Raw genomic sequence first — 16738 nt, forward strand, 5'->3', positions numbered from 1 at the left:
ACCAACAGCCAGGAGAATGAGAAGTCAAAGGTTTCCTAGGGATAAGATTCGGGCATCATGCAGAAGGGTTCTTATAGTAAGCAGCACAATGGCAAAAAACCAACCTGATTGTCTTGACCAAAATTAAACACAGGTGATTTAAGCTAGAACCTTTCCTAATCCAGTTCAGCTACATAGCAAGGACAAGAAGCTGACTTTCACCATATAACTAAGCTGTCTCATTTAAAGTTCAGGCTACACATAGCTCAGAGTACTTTCAGGATCTTCTCCAGCACTGAACAGGGTCTACAGATTGTTTCCTACACTCTTTTCCAAAGAAACGAAAATAAAAATCTGTTTTGCATGGAAATGCAATGCAATTCACACATTATTAGGATTTAGCAGTTCTTGCTCTTTTAAAAATTGCTGTGAAAAGAACAGCTTTTGAACTGACATTTGAAGAAATAAAAAGGATATTTTTTTCTTTCTTTCCATTTTTAGCTACTGAACAAAGTATATTAAACCTGCTCTTACCTACTCTTCAGGAATCTCCTTGACCTCCCTACACACTCCATTCTCTCTTGTTTTACTAGTGTCTTTAAAATTTGGAAATATTACCCTAGTTTCCTGCCCTAAAAGTAAGGGAAAAAAATGTTTAGAATTTAACAAAATTTCTTAATTTTTGAATTCAAATCCCCTACCAACCTAGCAAAACATTCTGGAAACAAAATCTTAACCAACATGGATGAGAAATACATTTAAAAATTGACTGAGAAGATGCTTTGTTTTTTTCATTTTAAATGTTTTCACTAACTAAACATCTTAGAGGGGCTGTCCGCTGCTGATTCCATCATGGTGTAGTAAGTCACTTCATAGAGGCCATTTCATCTGGGTGTGCTCTGTGAAATACCTCAGTAAAGGATTTCAACCTCATTGCATCACAGGCTTCAAGCCATATGAGAGAAAGCTATATGCAGAGAAATGTAGAACTACATGTAGAGAAACTAGTGGCTTTTACTATTGCATGACTTCCAGCCTTTCTTCACTGCACGTCAAGAGCAAGAAACTGCTCTGCTGCAGTTGTAGATGCAATCTCCATCATTCCTGTACAGTCACAAAGAGTCAACAAAGCTGATCCATGTTTCCTTGAAAAACTAAACTGGAGGGGTGCACAGCCCTGCAGCATGTTTCATTGGGACCAGGAAGGCTGCAGCACTCACTAGGGAGGCACCCTGCCTATCTTCTGCTGGCAACAAGCATTGCAGTTAAATTGGAGAGAGGATAAACGAAGGATACTGAATACAGTGCTCAGCTCTGTACCATAACTGAGATACTCACATCCATTTTTATATATGATTGTCTGGAATGCACTTAAATATATGCTTAAAGATCTTCCTGAGTGGATTTCATATGTAAGGAAAAGAGGGGACAGCCTGAAGTGATGCATATTGCACTCCACTTTGGCAACACGTAATGTGACTACAGGTTGTAGCATGAATAGGCTGCCCATTCCAGCTCCAGTAAGCACTGGGGCATAACCCTTGTCTTTGCTGGATATAGCCTGTAGCAGAATTCTTCCCCTGGGCAAGGCTTAACAGCAAAACATGAGAAGGGTATTGAAGGGATTTAATTGCATAGCTATCAAGCCTTAGTAGCAGTTGCCCATATACGTTCTCAGAGCACATGTGGGAGTAGAGATGCCTGGATTCTGTGTGATGGGGTATTTCAAAACCAGCTGTAGTAATACAAGTAGCAATGTATGGACCTTTACATGGTAATGGAAAATAAAAAGGAGAGATTTTGAAGAACAAGAGAAAGAGATCAAACAGGCTAGAGAGCAGCTGTTATTCCATAAATTACTTAAAGCTGGAAGACTGAAAGAGTATCCCAGTATGTAGCCACAATTGTTGCATTTTCCTTAGCTGTGATCCCCCCATCACCAACTTACTCATACTGCCTCACTCAGAATATGGCAATAAAACTTTGTGTTTTACTCACAGTGACTACTGGAATTATATAATGTTCCTGAGCTTTCAGACAACACAGAACCTCTTTCATGGGGGTAAAGCGAAGGAAGAAGTCACTTTGACATGCTGTCACAAGACAAGGAGACTGTGCACCAGTAAGAAAATGGGACTAGGAAGTGACAACACCTGACAAAGCAGCTGCCTTGAAAAACAGCCTGCAGCAAGTAGCATGTCCTGGAACTGGGATGGAAGTGGAGGATGTCTGACTGAGGAGACTGGGATATGGAAAACTAAAATGCCAGGCTAAGTGGCCTTTGAAAGGGCAGGCACATGGGAAACAGGGTGACTTCCAGATTGCTTTTCTTCAAGATAATAGGGTTTCCCCATCTTAGCAGCAAGAGGTTATCACATCAAAATTATATGCTGCAAAATGCACTTCTGCATGACAGGAGACATGCAGAAGTGCATTTTGCAGCATATAATGCTCATGGCAGGACAGCCTCACGATATCATGGTCAGCCCCCACCCACCATCTTGCGTGGTGACTGCCCTGGCTCAGAGACCCCTTTACTGGGGCAGCCCCAGGCTCACCCAGTGGCACCACACGGGACAGGACTGCGAGGGAGTGGGGGGGGTTTCGCTGCTGTCTTTGAGAAAAGGAAGCAGACAATCATACAAGTGAAAATAAAAGTGCTTTGCATGCAAAACCAAAGACAAGCTTGAAATCACAGGTACCCTTGTGATACTGGCTCAAGTGTCCCTTCACTTCCTCACCTGCCTCCTTCTCCTGTATTTATAACACTGGATTCCTCAGTGAGACTGTTTGTACACACAGCTTTATCACTTCCCATGTCTGATGTCAATACATGCAATGCATACAGGATGTGTTTGCGTTACACATCTTACATACATTCTTGCTTCTCCCTCGCCATCCAGATGCTCTTCGTCACTTCTGTTAAGGGCTGCCCTGCAGCAGCAGCATTTTGCAGCGTGCCATGGTACTACTGCACTCAGAGCTGTCTGTGCAGTTCGCCCAGAGTCCGCGCTCTCCCTCCTCCTGGCAGCCGTGTCCTTTCCCTTCCCTTATCCAAACCTGCTTCAGTGGGGCTGCACCCGCCGCCTTCAGCGTGCCTGCCGCAGCTCCCCTCCCTGCGCCATGTGCCACCGCCGTCCTTCCCTGCGCGCTGCGCTGCTCGCTAAGGACATGCTGTGGCACAGCTGTCTGCCTCCTCTGCTGCAGTCAGGCAGGTTTGTATTACTGTGCACGCTGCTGATGTCGAGCTCCTGTCGTGACCCAGCACCCCATAGGAGGAGCAAATGAGCTGAGACGTCAACGCAAAAAATTATAGCCATGCGAGCTATTCCTCTGCTCAGCTGCTTGGAGAGTGCCTACATGGTTTGTGTGACAGCACCAGCACACAGAAGCAGCACTGAAATGCAGTTAGCAATACAGCTGGGAGACAGGCAGCCAGGCAGGCACTGGTCCAGTGACTAAAATGATCGTACTGTGAGCCAGCCTGCAGTGCCTCCAAAAGTGGCTGACTGCTACACAGAAGCTCGGCTTTCTTTGCAGTTACTCCAGTTTCCCCCCGTTGACTGCAGTGTGCCCTCCGTTTCGGTTTTGTTTGCCTTTTTGTTTCTCCCTCCCACCCACCGGTCTCCCTCTCTCTCCTCCCGTGTCCTTCTCTCCAGGATGGCGGAAGCAGAGTTGCACAAGGAAAGGCTCCAAGCCATAGCAGTAAGTCAAGTTTCCTTTTACTTGCTCTTTTGTCCTTAGCCGTGGGTTGTTGGAGGGAAGGGGGGATTCCAGCAGAGTGGTTGAGAAGCACACGGAGAGCCTGGCTTGTGCAAAGTTGTGTGTGGAATTCCCTGTTCGGGAAATGAGTGGTTAAAGTCTGCTTTGCGGGATTTGGCGGAGAAAGAGGGCTCTGAGGCAGAGCGTTGAGCTGACACGTGCAGAAAGAAAGATGTGAATGCACAGTGGCATGCTTAAAAGATTGATGATATAGAAGAAAAGAAGGAATAAATGGGGAGGAGAGGAGATTGCAGGAGAAAATCAGTACTCTGCTGACTATATATTTTTTCACAGTTGGAGCTTTTGCTTAGCTGATGGAGAAGTTAAGCAAAATGATCTGCTGCAGGATGGCTTTTAGTGCAGAAAATAATTGTGATATTGCTAGTTTTAAGACAATTGAACACAGACACTGCATTGCCAAAATTGTGTAATTGTTTGATCTACTAGTTAAACTGTCATCTCAGCTCCACAGCTGAGTACATGATTTCAGAAAAATTTCCTGCTGAGCTGCATTACGCCAGGAGTAAAATATAGGCAGGATTGATCCCTATTTTAGTTATAGCTTTTGTTTTCACATTTAGTAGAGTATTTGAATTGAGCCATGAGCTCAGCTGGTGCAGACCTTGGAGGAACGTGTGTAGTGACACCTGGTGAGGAAAGGGCCTGGGTGTTTAGGATCCACCATCATCCTGGCATACAGAAACTGCCAGCTCATCTTCTAGCATGTCACAGGCACTGTGTCAAAAGGCCTGTGTTTCTCTGGGCACTGCCAGTCGGACAGCCCCATACAGCCTGCCCTTGTTCAAGTGACACCCAGCTCTTCTTCTTCCCCATGGCCGGGATGCTGATGCAGCTGTGCCAGTCCCAGACGGATGGCACGGCCCGTGCCGGGGACCACACACCTGGAGGTCTGAAGGGAAACAGAAGATGGCAGAGCCCACATGGATTTCAGTTCTCTTCCCCAGTTCCCCCAGTGATCAACAGATGCTACATTTTTCTGCAGCTGGCACAGGTTACAGATTTCTTTTGTAGTGTAACAGGAATGGCTGCTGCTGCTGCTTCTGCTGCTGCTGCTTCTGCTGCTGCTGCTGTTCCAAGATATTTTTCTTAAATCTACTACTTTGCTGATAGGTAACTGGAAATTTAAAATAACCAGATTTAAAAGAAACAGATTAGGGACTTTTCTCTCTAAAATATTAACTGTAAAAGAGCAAATGGTATCATTTGATAGGGGAGGAGGGAAGCTATAACCATTTAACTTTCAAGCAGTGGAAAGCAGATGCATATTTTTAAGCGGGTTCTCAGTTTTCTATCAACATAGCCATTGCCATATCTCAAGTGGAAACACCAGGAATGTTCCCCCAGAGGCAAATCTCACCACGGCCGGTGATTTGGGACTTTGGGACTCTTTATGGCAGAACTGTACTGCAGAGCTGCATAGCTCTGTGCTATGCTGCAGTGCATAGCTCTGAAACACTTATGTCTCCACATTAAAAAAAAAAAAAAAATAATAAGTTTACCTTATTGTTGTTCCTTCCAACTGCTATATAACAGAATACTGGACAACAGTCATTTCCACATGATGTCCTGAAACATTTTACCAAAGTAGATCAAGTCCTCTGCTTCTTAGTGTCCTGCATCTCACACCAATGAGGCCATTATGGATTTAATATTATCACCTGGTGTATTGCAGCTTTCATAGTAGGTTTATGCTGGCATAATAGAAGGCCTTGCGAGTCTGGACCTTCGCTTTCTATACATATTTCCTTTTTTGTTTCTATTTCTGGTAATTCATAAAATATAGTAAGCAATGTATGCAGTTAATTAGATTTAAAGAATTTTACTTCAGCATAAAAAATATTCAGCCTTATTTTAAGCATTAGTGTGGGTCCATGAACCAACTTGTTTGCTTAGCACTCTGCAGAGCAACAGGTTTTCCATATAAGCTTGTTAGTTGGTTTTTCTCCCATGATTGGTCTGCTGCAAATGTTTGTCGGAATGCAGAGAAGTTAATTTCTAGCTTCTCTCCATCAGAATGAGTGACACAAGTTAGGCGTTTCCTGCCTGCCACTGTTTGGCTAAAATAAGGTCAATTCTCAAATGCTGTATGGCCTTTCTCAGAAGAAATAAATACCATTTCAGTTCAGCTTGGTGTTTCATTTGTTTGAACCTGCTGCAGTATCTCTCTGAGACGAGCAGAAGCTTACTCCAGCATTCTGCAACCACTCTGGTTGAATGCTAGACTTACAGAAAGAAATCCAGTCACCACTGGGTTTTCTACACACTGTTCTCTATACATTTGCTTCTATCACCATGGTAAATGAGTTTGCTGGGAAATTTGCAGAGTAAATTCTAAGTGTGCATCACTGAATATGCAAAGAAAACAAATTCAAAAACAGAAATATGAACTTTAACACCAGGAAGCTGACTGGTTTTGAAGCATTTGATTTTATACTTTGTTACCTTATCACAATTTTAATACATGCTTCTCTGGCACAGAGCAAAGTGTCATAGGAAGAGGAAAAGAAGGAGTGTACTGTTAGAACATTATTCTAAACCTCAGTGAATGCGAGTTAGCCACTTGTTTTGTCTGCAGCAAATACACAGCCTTTCTGTGCATTCATGTTCTATCTGTAAACTATCTGTAAACCTTTCAAATAATAGACTTTGCTCTTGTCTTAGAGCAATGTTAGGGATGCATGCAAGGTTGAGCTGTACTTGGATGCCATGGTTTAATCAGGGCAAGAAATATCTAAACACATCTTTAAAATAGAATTTGTGATTCTAAAACCAGAGAAGCTTCAACTTTCAGATCTTTCTGAAGTCCCTAAAATTCACACACTGACCATAGCAAGACTCAGAGAACTGTGCAAATCTGGCTTGGGAAATAGGAAAATGTGAGACGACTACTAAAAAGTGAAACCCAGTTCTGCTTGGGAGAAACAAGGAAATAGAAACTGTGTCCTGGAGAGGTTCTGTGATGACTAGGAGCAATTGGTTTTACAATCCTTACTTGAGCAGAGGTCACATCACATCTTCCAGCTTGGATGTCATGTGTGCTACAGACAGATCTGGTAAAGTTTTCTGCCATGACACACTGCTCTTAACATCTGCCTGAGCCTGAATCACCACAGCATCCCTCTGCTGCCCTACCAGCAATGGAGCTGAGTGGTGCCTGCTCTTAATACTGTAGCAAGATGCCTTCAGCAGGCACACAGGAGGTTAAAAGAGGAGGTCTGAAGCCATCTTCTCTCTGGGCCTGTTCCTGTATAGAGCATTTCAGTGTTTGTGATTGCTGGTTTCCTGAAGGGGATTGGTGGCAAAAATTTTGGGTGAAAAAGGAGCATTTTTGTGGCTTTTAAAAATATGCTGGCTGCAAGTTGCTCAGAAGTTGGGAATGTAAATACTCCCAGACTCAGTGGCCTGGGGACAGGTGAGCTGACTTAATTTATCTTATTTTGGATAAAAACGGTGTGGCCCCAAAATTTGTTATAGGGCCCCTCTTCTATGACTGTAGAGAACTTCAGAAGATAGTGATCTAAATATAGCATTTACAAAACCTAAGTATTTTCTGTCCCTTACCTAGCAATCACAAAGCTGGAAAGTGGGGTTTTGGGTGTTGATTGGTGCATCTGGGATATGAATGCACATATGATGCAGCGAACATGTGTTAGCCATACATCAGGTGAATTAAATACAATCATTGAGGGGCAGCACTGAGGAGAAATTGTCAACTAAAGCAACAACCAGTGCAGGAGTTGGAGGAGGTTTCCAGGTTTAAGAGATGTCCAGCCTACAGATTCAAGTGGGGAGCTACTATACTGATGCCTTAGCAGACAAAAACAACAGCAGTGATGGTCACTTACTTACAAGTGCCCAGCTCAGAGAAGCAGTAACTCAATTAAAGTATCACTGACATTCAATTAGCCACACCAAAGCTATCTCCTGTCAAGAAAGACCATTCTTGCTTTTTCTATGAGATGATGAATTTGTTGAGCTGAATCCAACGTTACTTAGATGTCATCAGGGGGCTGACCTACTATGGCAGGACAGTGGTGTTTAAAAATAGCCCCCTCCTGTATCAGTGTGGTCTGCCTTACATGGATTAAGGACTGGCTTTCTGACAGGTCTCAAAAAGTTGCTATTTGTGAGGGAGACTGCTGTTCCTTGAGAGCAAGGGTGGGGGAGAACTTACAGAAAGCAGCCTTTCAAGATCTGAAGGCATTCCCTAGCTGTAATTTGATGTAAATGGAAATAGCTGGTGTGCAGGTGACAAGTGGCAGAGAAGCTGGATATACTACATAAAGAGAGCAAATTGGATTATTTGGTAAACAGGATCTTCCATTTAAAGAAATACATCACACCTGTGTACAGCTGGCATTGAGGGAAGCCAGTATGGGTTTATGCATCCAGATTTAAGGTAGTATGGGGCTAGCACCACAGAAGAGGGCTCTGCCTTTGACAAGGAACAAGAGGTAGTGTGGGAGGTGACTCAGCAGGGACAAGGAGAGGGATCCTTGTCCTGCACAGGAGATTAGTTTCTTACCAGTTAAACCTACACCAGGTGAGATTTTACAGTCCTCCCAAACAGGAGCTATGTGCATTCACGTTTACGTATAGCACTGCACTGATTTTTCAATAGGTGTTTGAGAATACTAATACAATAGCTGTTACTCCACAAAATGAAAATCTGTGACTAGTACATCATATACAGGATCATTTTACTATGACAGTGGTCCACAATTTCTGTGAGTCCTTCCTGAGATCATTGTAATGAAAATTAAAATGTGAGAAATTAGGTGTTGAGAATCACCTAGAAAGATATGCCAAATTGATTTAATCAACAGTTTACTATTGCTGTGATGGCTTAACACATTAGTTTCCAATACCTTCATTTAGGAAGTAATGCTTTTGTCCTTTAAGTTAATCATGGGATCAAATCTATCTTAATCCAGTTGTCTTCAGACCTAAAGACTGCAGGGGAAAAAAATGCAGCCAGGTATGGAAAAAAAAGCTCTGACTTTTCTCTTTGGAAAATAGGTGATTAAGAAGAATCTGCAGAAGGAATGAGTGTTGTGGAGAGGATAAGTAAATACTACTTACATGTTTTGGCACAAGGATTAGTAGGTATCTAAGGAAGGTAACAGTTGTGGACAAAACAAACACAAAAAAAAAAAATTCTCCCTGTAATGAGTTATTAAGCTGTAGAGCCAAATTCTCCAGGACATGGTAGATTCTGAAGAGTGTACTTGGGCTTCAGAACAAACCAGGCATGCTCATGGAAGTGGAATCCATAAAGGACTTTCTCATGAGAAGCAGTTTTTGAGTTGCAAATTACTAGAAGCTGGCAGAGAAGTTTTTTTCTGTTTGCCATGTTCCTAGTTCTGCTTTAAGCACTATGAAGCATGGCCTAGATGTCCTGATGAAGTGCAGCCATCCTGTGTACTCAAACAATTCAAATTCCTGGAGTAGCCATATCTGGAAGTTTTGACACTAAAGAAAGCCCCTATTGCAATATTTACTTGAATTCAAACTTATTTGAATAGTGCTATGCAGTTTAATCCAATTTTCCCTTTCCCATTTCCCCCTCATTATCTTATTTGCTCATCATATTTATCATAGCTTATTTATCATATTTATGATTCTGATCAATCGCAACCATTCCTCTGCCATCTCATTCCTCAGTGGTCCCAACAACCAATTACTTGAAACAGAAAAAAGCCTTCTATAGCACTCCTCTTTTTACATTCTGAGCTAAAATACTTGAGGGCTAGTAAGACCTTATCATAATTCCAGAGTACCCTGGTGAGGAAGACCTGGCAGAGCTGAGTCTGCATCCTGCTGCAAATATTTCCAGGGGTGGGTTTAGCAGGAGTAAACTAGGGGTTAGCACAAACTAAATCTATCGATACTGTAAGCATGACACAGATCTGTGAGATTCCTGTGAACCTCAGTGTAAATCAGCCAGAGGAGAGAAATTAAGTTTGCATTGCTGTAAAGGATGAGGTGAGGTTTCCCTGCACACAGATCTGCATGCAGCCCTACCCTGGACTGCAGTAATACCATGAGTCAGCTTCATGGCAGACCTTACACAGAGAAATACATGCAAGCAAGAGTTGAATCTTGCCTTTACTTCTGGAACATATAAAACACTTAGAGGTTCATATATGACATTTTGGAGTCTTTGCCCATACTAAGAAAAAAAAAAAAATCAAGCAAAAATGCCTAAAATACCAGAAAACAAAAATTACCTTCTCAAGTTTTATCTGTATTTTTGCTTTAGGAATGTTTAGATGCCAGCAAGAGAAGCAAAAATCTGAAGAAAAATATTTCTGTCAAAGTATCTGTGAAAACTAGGTAAAAAACTAGGGAAACAGAAACCAGTTTGCTCTTGAAAAATTTCTAGACAGTTTGCAGACTTGCCCAAACTCAACTGTTTAAATTTAGAATTGTTTCCACAGCACATTCCTAGCCCTTAACACATCACCAACATCTCTTGATCACAGACAAGAAGCCTGAAATACTGGATTTTACTTTGTGCCTTTCAAATTATATTTTTTAAAAGAAGCTGCAAATTGGTGAAAAGGTTTTGTGATTTTTGCTGTTGTTGTTTTGAAGTCTCTGGTTAAATAAAACAGTTGTGAAAGATCTACATTTTTGGAAACTATTGAACCAGCTCTAGCCTCGGGTGTAACTTTATGGACAGATTTCCTACACCGTGGTATTAGTTACTCTGAGGTCAGACTCTGGGATTTACATGTCATGCTTAAAGTAATGGATAGCTGGATAGCTAGGTTGAAGGTGGGATAGGCCTGAAAGGGGTTCCACAGTGATATTCAGCCTCTCCTTGAGCAGTCCTGCTCTTTCCAGGAATCACTCCTTGTATCTATCTAATTCCTTACCTGCTTGACAAATACTGTTTTATTCTTGCACAGAATAAAGTGTATTCTTCTTGCAAAGCAGTCACTAGCAAGATGGTTCATCTGCCAAGTGTATTTGGTAAAGTACTGGACTATGCACTTCTAGTAAATTATTAATTATTACCTTGCCCTCTCTCAAATGGCACAGGAGCATGTGCTGATCCTGTGTGTGCTGAGGCACTGGTTGGACTGAGGATGCCTTTCAGAAGCAGGACTTGGAACCAAAAGGATGCTACACCTGCCTCCGGCCCTAATTTCCTAGAGTAGAAAAGCATTTTCTGTTGCAAATTCTGATCAGGAAAAGCCATGTGGTTGCAAGGGTTAACATCACCCAACAAGTCGGGTGGCAGTGAAATGGGTATGGCCTATTGGCAATTGCTCACCAGACCTGTGTAGTTCTTGACACAGGGATGCTTTTTGTTACATAGGTGACTTCCAGTGAGGTTATATGCTGGAGGCATGTAAAGCTTTCTTCCTCTTCGCCAGTAAAAACAAATACTCTCTGTCTACAAAAAAAGGCCAGCAACCAGTGCAGTCCGGAAAGCCCTTTTTGGAAAGAGACAGACCTGCCCTCATCTGTGAGTTGCTGCCCCTTCCAGACAGCACACAGCTCAGGTTGTTGATTTAGGCAGTGCTCAGACTGTTTTAATTTGAGCTGCCAGCATAATTTGTCAGGATCCAGAGACAACAGCAGGGTGGGGCTCAGACCCTCTGCAGTTCCTAATAATAGCAGTCACTGGCAATCAGCTGGAGATTTGGGACAGCAGAGATGTGCTCAGATATTTCAAACAATGCAGCCAGCTGCAGTCCCCTTAGCACAGCAGCAGCAGGAGCGGCGCGGGCTGAGATGGCTCGGAGCGGAGCGGCTGCGAGCGCCTGGCCATTAATTAACCAGATCAGTGCCACTGCGGAATGACTGGCCTTTCCCAGAGGGAAAGAGTATACAGGCACGTACACAACCCCTTCTTGCTAACCTCTCATGCAACAGCTCCGTTCTCCACCACGTGCCAGGTCCTTGGGAGAGCTCCTGCTGACAACGACGGGTTTTTTAAGGATCCCTAGTCATCCAACTCTCTCCCATTAGGAACACAAAGCAAGCACTTGGTATCCAAGTTGTCACTGAATTTATGACAACTGCAGAACAGGGGACTGGATTGTCTCGTGTGCTGGTGTTGGTACAAAATTGCTGTCTTGAATGTGTTGGCCAGTTTTGGCAGCGCTGTGCAGATAGCATTTGAGAGGTAATGCCTTATCTTTTTTGAGTCCTTAACTACATCAAAATAGAAAATAAGGCTCAGTCGTTAGTCATGTATTTGTTCTTAATAAATATGAGCATATGCAAAAGCATTTGCTGCATGTCAGAGAAATAGGCTCCAGCAGAAGTTTGATTCAGCACTGAAAGCTGCAAATTTAAGACTTCTCCTTGTGGGAGAGATACCTGCTTTGTTAGAAATGTACATAAACTCATCCCAGCATCATCAAGATCTTAGCAATTTGTTCTGGTTAAGGAAGTAACTTCTAATCAGATAGGAAAAGAACCTCTAGTTTTTTTTAAAAAATAAAACCAAGAACAGCCTAAATGTAACACTTTGAAGAACTGTGTCCCTGAATCAGTAAAACACTTAAAAGACGTACCAGTTCTTTCTGCTAAATTTACAGTTGTTATTGCTGAAGTTTCAAAGTGTACAAGAGTTAAACTAAAATACAATATAGACTATAGGATAGAGACAGTATAGGATGTCTGAAATTCACCTTTGAAACAGAGACCTGTTCACACTTTTCATGCTTTAGCTTTAGATTATCAGATTGCCAACTTCCTGGTTTCTTAAGGAAAAATAATATAATTTAAGTGGTTTATAAGTATTCTTTTTCTTATCATGTGTGACATTGCTTATGATGCTGATGCAAGGTTTTGATGAGACTAATGTGTCACAGACCTTCTCCTCTGTGTCTTTGTCTGTAATTCATGGTGTAATTCACTCCAGAGGAGTTGTTCCAGAATCAATAAAGCTTACAACACAGGCAACTCTTCACTTTTTTTTTTTTTTTGCCCTTGGATTTTAATATAATATAATGTAATAATTCATAATTCTGAAAGCAAGGCGTGTTCAAAGATTATTCCACTTCTGAGAAGGAGCAGATGGAAAATACTGCTGAACTGGAGAAAGCTGGTAGGAGTTGAATTTTACAACTCTGCTGCAAATCTCAGAGCACTTCAGGGGTAAATTCCCTTCTGGATTTGGCCCCTGTATGCAAACTCACTGCCTATGACAGCAGCCCTGAAACACAGATCTAAGAAAAAAAAGAGTGGTATTTTGGTGGTCCAAGTATCTACAGCCACAGTTTCTGCTACATTTTGGTCTGTGACACTTAGGGCAAGCCACCATCCTGGCTTAGACATATAAGAAAACAAAATAGTCTTTGGTCTCTTTTAGTTTGAAAACAGATGCTCATTGGTACAATAAATCCAATTTACATTGAAGTGAATAACAGTAATGATGTGACTCTGGGCAAGTCATAGATGACTGGTGGAAAGAGGTTATATACTGTTACTATCTGTGTGGTTTGGAGAGTGGTTTTACCAGGCTAATCTGTGTGCCACTGAAGTGAAAAAGTGAGTTTAAACTAATACTGGCATATTACTGGCCTTTTTCACATGGTGTCTTCAATACAAGCACCTAGTACTTATCAACAGCTGTATAGCAGTTCTGAAGAAAGAGTGATAGTGGGTAATGCTGCGAACTCAGCAGTCTCATCTCAGTCTCATCTATTGTGGAAAAGGCATTGTAAGTGTATATATGTGTGTATGTATATATATGTGTGTGTAGTGATAGATAGATGATAGATAGATAGATAGATAGATAGATAGATAGATAGATAGATAGATAGACAGACACACATGCAAACATAAAAGGTTGGTGTATATAGTGTATATTCAGGAATGCTGATTGTTAGGCATGTGGAATGCTGTTTTGGTCAGACCCATGCTGGGTGTTAGTCTCCAAGAAATCCATGGGCACAACAGAGAAGAGTCACAGAGAGTCAGAAATTATCAGAAGTGGAAGAAAATTACTGCTGAGACAAGACAGAGTTGTCTGGCCTGGTGAAGAAAATGCCAATGTTTAGCTGATCTTGTAAGGGTAGAAAACCTTTCTATATTCCTTCTAGGGTGGATCACCAGTGTTTTTGCCTGTCCTCAGATGTTTCTCAGTCAACCAGTGATAACTAGTCTGCATATAAAGGGTTCTTCTCCAGCCAGTCAGTTTCTTTGCAATGCCGAGCACGCTCATTCCTAGAGATTTGGTGGCTGACGTATGGATGCTTGCAGACCCGGAAGAGCAATTTAACCCAACCGCAGTGGCAGAAATCTGGGCTGGTTAAAGAAGCTGGGTTAGTTCACTTTGCATTTTGAATAGGGTGTGTGAGTAGTCAGGCACTGGAATTCAGGTATATTGGGTAAACTGATCATGTTTGAAAACATAAAATTACCTTTCTTCCTGCAGGAGAGCCACCAGTGTCTGTTCTCTTCAGCAGGACCCTATTCTGCTTCAAATCAAGTTTATAGGAATTTTGCTGCTAGTTTCAGTGGTGAACAGGAACAGACCCATAGTATCCACATAAATATTCACACCATTTATAACACTATCATCACAAAAAATTCCAGATCTGTGCCAAATCAGATCTATGAATCAGACTTTCCAGGAGGAAGTATAAGGATGAGGATGAACACAGAAACTCACATTCACTATTTGTCTAACCTTGAGAGTTGCATGCTTTGCCATTTGTCAAATGCTCGTATCAGCAATACAGAGGCACTGTTAGAAAGTGACTAAACTCAACTATCCAAAGTTCAACTTCTTATGGAAAAAAAAAATTACTGGATTTTAAACTCGTGTTCTTGTTCACCCACAGGAGAAAGCCACTTTTGACAGCTTGGTTCTCATAATACTTACCCATAGCTCGTGACTTTTTCCCTTTTATGTTACCAAGAGTGCAGATATATCTTTACTAGAATAAGCTTCCTATGCTTGAACTGTGCTTTGCAAGTATCTGCTTTCTCAGTACAATCTTTTTCAACAGTTTTTTCTCTTGTGGGAAACGTTTCAAATGGGAGCAGGGGGAAGGGAGGTTTGGAATAAAGGGGAAAAATAGAGTAATTACAGTACCATCTCTTTTTTTTCTATTCAGGTAGGGGGTAGAGAAAAAGTTTTGTTAAAAAGAGATATTTTCCGTTTCAGTGAAACTATGTTTGTGGTTTCTTTGTTAATTCTGGGAGGTGTGAAACTGTGGAGGCTCAGCAAGCTCAAATTTCCTTAATGCTATAGCCTAAAATCAAAGGAGATGCGAACCCTCCCCTTCAGTTTGTGCAAACAGAATTAAAGCATCAATACTGTGATTTAATTTCATTGTTTTTCTTTTCATCTAATCCAAATTTGCTTTGAGTTGCGTTTGCAAAACCATGCAAAACTTTGCACTGAAACTTTGGAGCCAGTCTTTAGGACCTGTTTGGGGGCTGGAAAACAAAGAATGCGTAATCTGTAGGACAAATAAATTGTCAAAGGCCTCCAGAAAGCTCAACTTCAGGTAGATTTCTTTGCACCTACATCTTGACCTGTATGGGCAGAAAGCCTTGCAGCAACGTGCATTAAGGTAAAGCAACAGGTTCTCAGATTATAACATTCTTACAGATTTCTCTCTCTCTGTTCCTGTATTTTAAGACTGCTCACGTCATATTTAAGAAACTGATAGCAGAGAGCCTTCACTGCTGATGCGCTGTTAATACTGCACTCCATTTGTCTTGGTTTGAAAGCCAGGTGTCTGCTAAGGGAGGCAGGAGCTTCCCTTGGAATGGACAATGTGCATTGCTGTTTTTGTAGCTCAGGGCTCTCGGGCAGATTCGGGCACAGGGCTGGCAGTTCCTGGCCAGAGTGCCCATGCAGGGAGCGGCGGTGCCGCTGCGGGGCCGGGCCCGAGCGGAGCCGCTCCCGCTCCCGGCCGCTGCGGGCCCGGGCCCGAGCGGAGCCGCTCCCGCTCCCGCTCCCGCTCCCGCTCCCGCTCCCGCTCCCGGCCGCTGCGGGCCCGGGCCCGAGCGGAGCCGCTCCCGCTCCCGCTCCCGCTCCCGCTCCCGCTCCCGCTCCCGGCCGCTGCGGGCCCGGGCCCGAGCGGAGCCGCTCCCGCTCCCGCTCCCGCTCCCGCTCCCGCTCCCGCTCCCGCTCCCGCTCCCGGCCGCTGCGGGCCCGGGCCCGAGCGGAGCCGCTCCCGCTCCCGCTCCCGCTCCCGCTCCCGCTCCCGCTCCCGCTCCCGCTCCCGGCCGCTGCGGGCCCGGGCCCGAGCGGAGCCGCTCCCGCTCCCGCTCCCGCTCCCGCTCCCGCTCCCGGCCGCTGCGGGCCCGGGCTCCCGCCAGGGGGCGCTGCTGCCCCCGCGGGGCGGGCGGGGGCGCTGGCTCCCCGCGCCGGCAGGGGGCGCTGTGCCGCGGGCTGAGGGAGCGCCGGCAATGGCGGCTGGGCCCGGGCGGGAAGGGAAGAAGGAGAGGCTTTGCTCCACAAACCCCATGGCAGCCCATCCCGGTGCCCCAGCAGGACTCTCGGGAGCACCAGGCTGGGGCGGGAACCACAGGACGTCTGGGCTGCCAGGGGGTGCGGGCTACAGCGTGACAAAAACTCGGAGCAGTGGCAAAGACGTGGCGGGGACGAGGAGCAGCGTCCCGGCTCTGAGCAGGACAGGGAAAGCTGGGCTCGGGATCGTGGGGTTTTTCCACTGAGGCACTCGAGCAGATGATGAAAAGTCCCATTTTTCAGTGAGGTAGGGTGTTCATATTAAGTCCCAGTGCAGGGACTGGGACTTAACTATTAAGTCTGACGAGCAGGGCTCCACTCACAGTAGAAGAGAAGCAGCAGAAGACAGAACCCCACAGTGCTGATGTATTCTCCCCACAGCAACCTCAGCCCCTCTCCCCTCCGAATGCTGACAGCACAAGAGAGATAGGGGCTGCACCCAAATCTGTTTTCCCAGTCCAAATCTCCACAGTATCTCTGCCCTCCATGAAATCCCAGGTAAAGGGAGAGTAGCCAGCTGCA

General features: G+C 44.0%; 1 protein-coding gene across 2 annotated transcripts in view; it reads left to right on the forward strand.

Moving 5' to 3' along the window:
* Positions 1-2939: 2939 nt before the first annotated feature.
* Positions 2940-16738, forward strand: part of PALM2AKAP2 (PALM2 and AKAP2 fusion) — a 266499-nt gene continuing 252700 nt past the window's right edge. The window contains exon 1 of one of the 2 annotated variants that reach the window (XM_064404848.1): positions 2940-3684. In XM_064404848.1, the coding sequence (XP_064260918.1) occupies positions 3640-3684 (45 nt within the window). In that variant the 5' untranslated portion in view covers positions 2940-3639. The remainder of the gene's footprint in view (positions 3685-16738) is intronic. The other variant, XM_064404842.1, reaches the window with a different exon arrangement.

The sequence above is a fragment of the Passer domesticus genome, chromosome Z, assembly GCF_036417665.1.
Source record: "Passer domesticus isolate bPasDom1 chromosome Z, bPasDom1.hap1, whole genome shotgun sequence".
NCBI classification, from domain to species: domain Eukaryota; kingdom Metazoa; phylum Chordata; class Aves; order Passeriformes; family Passeridae; genus Passer; species Passer domesticus.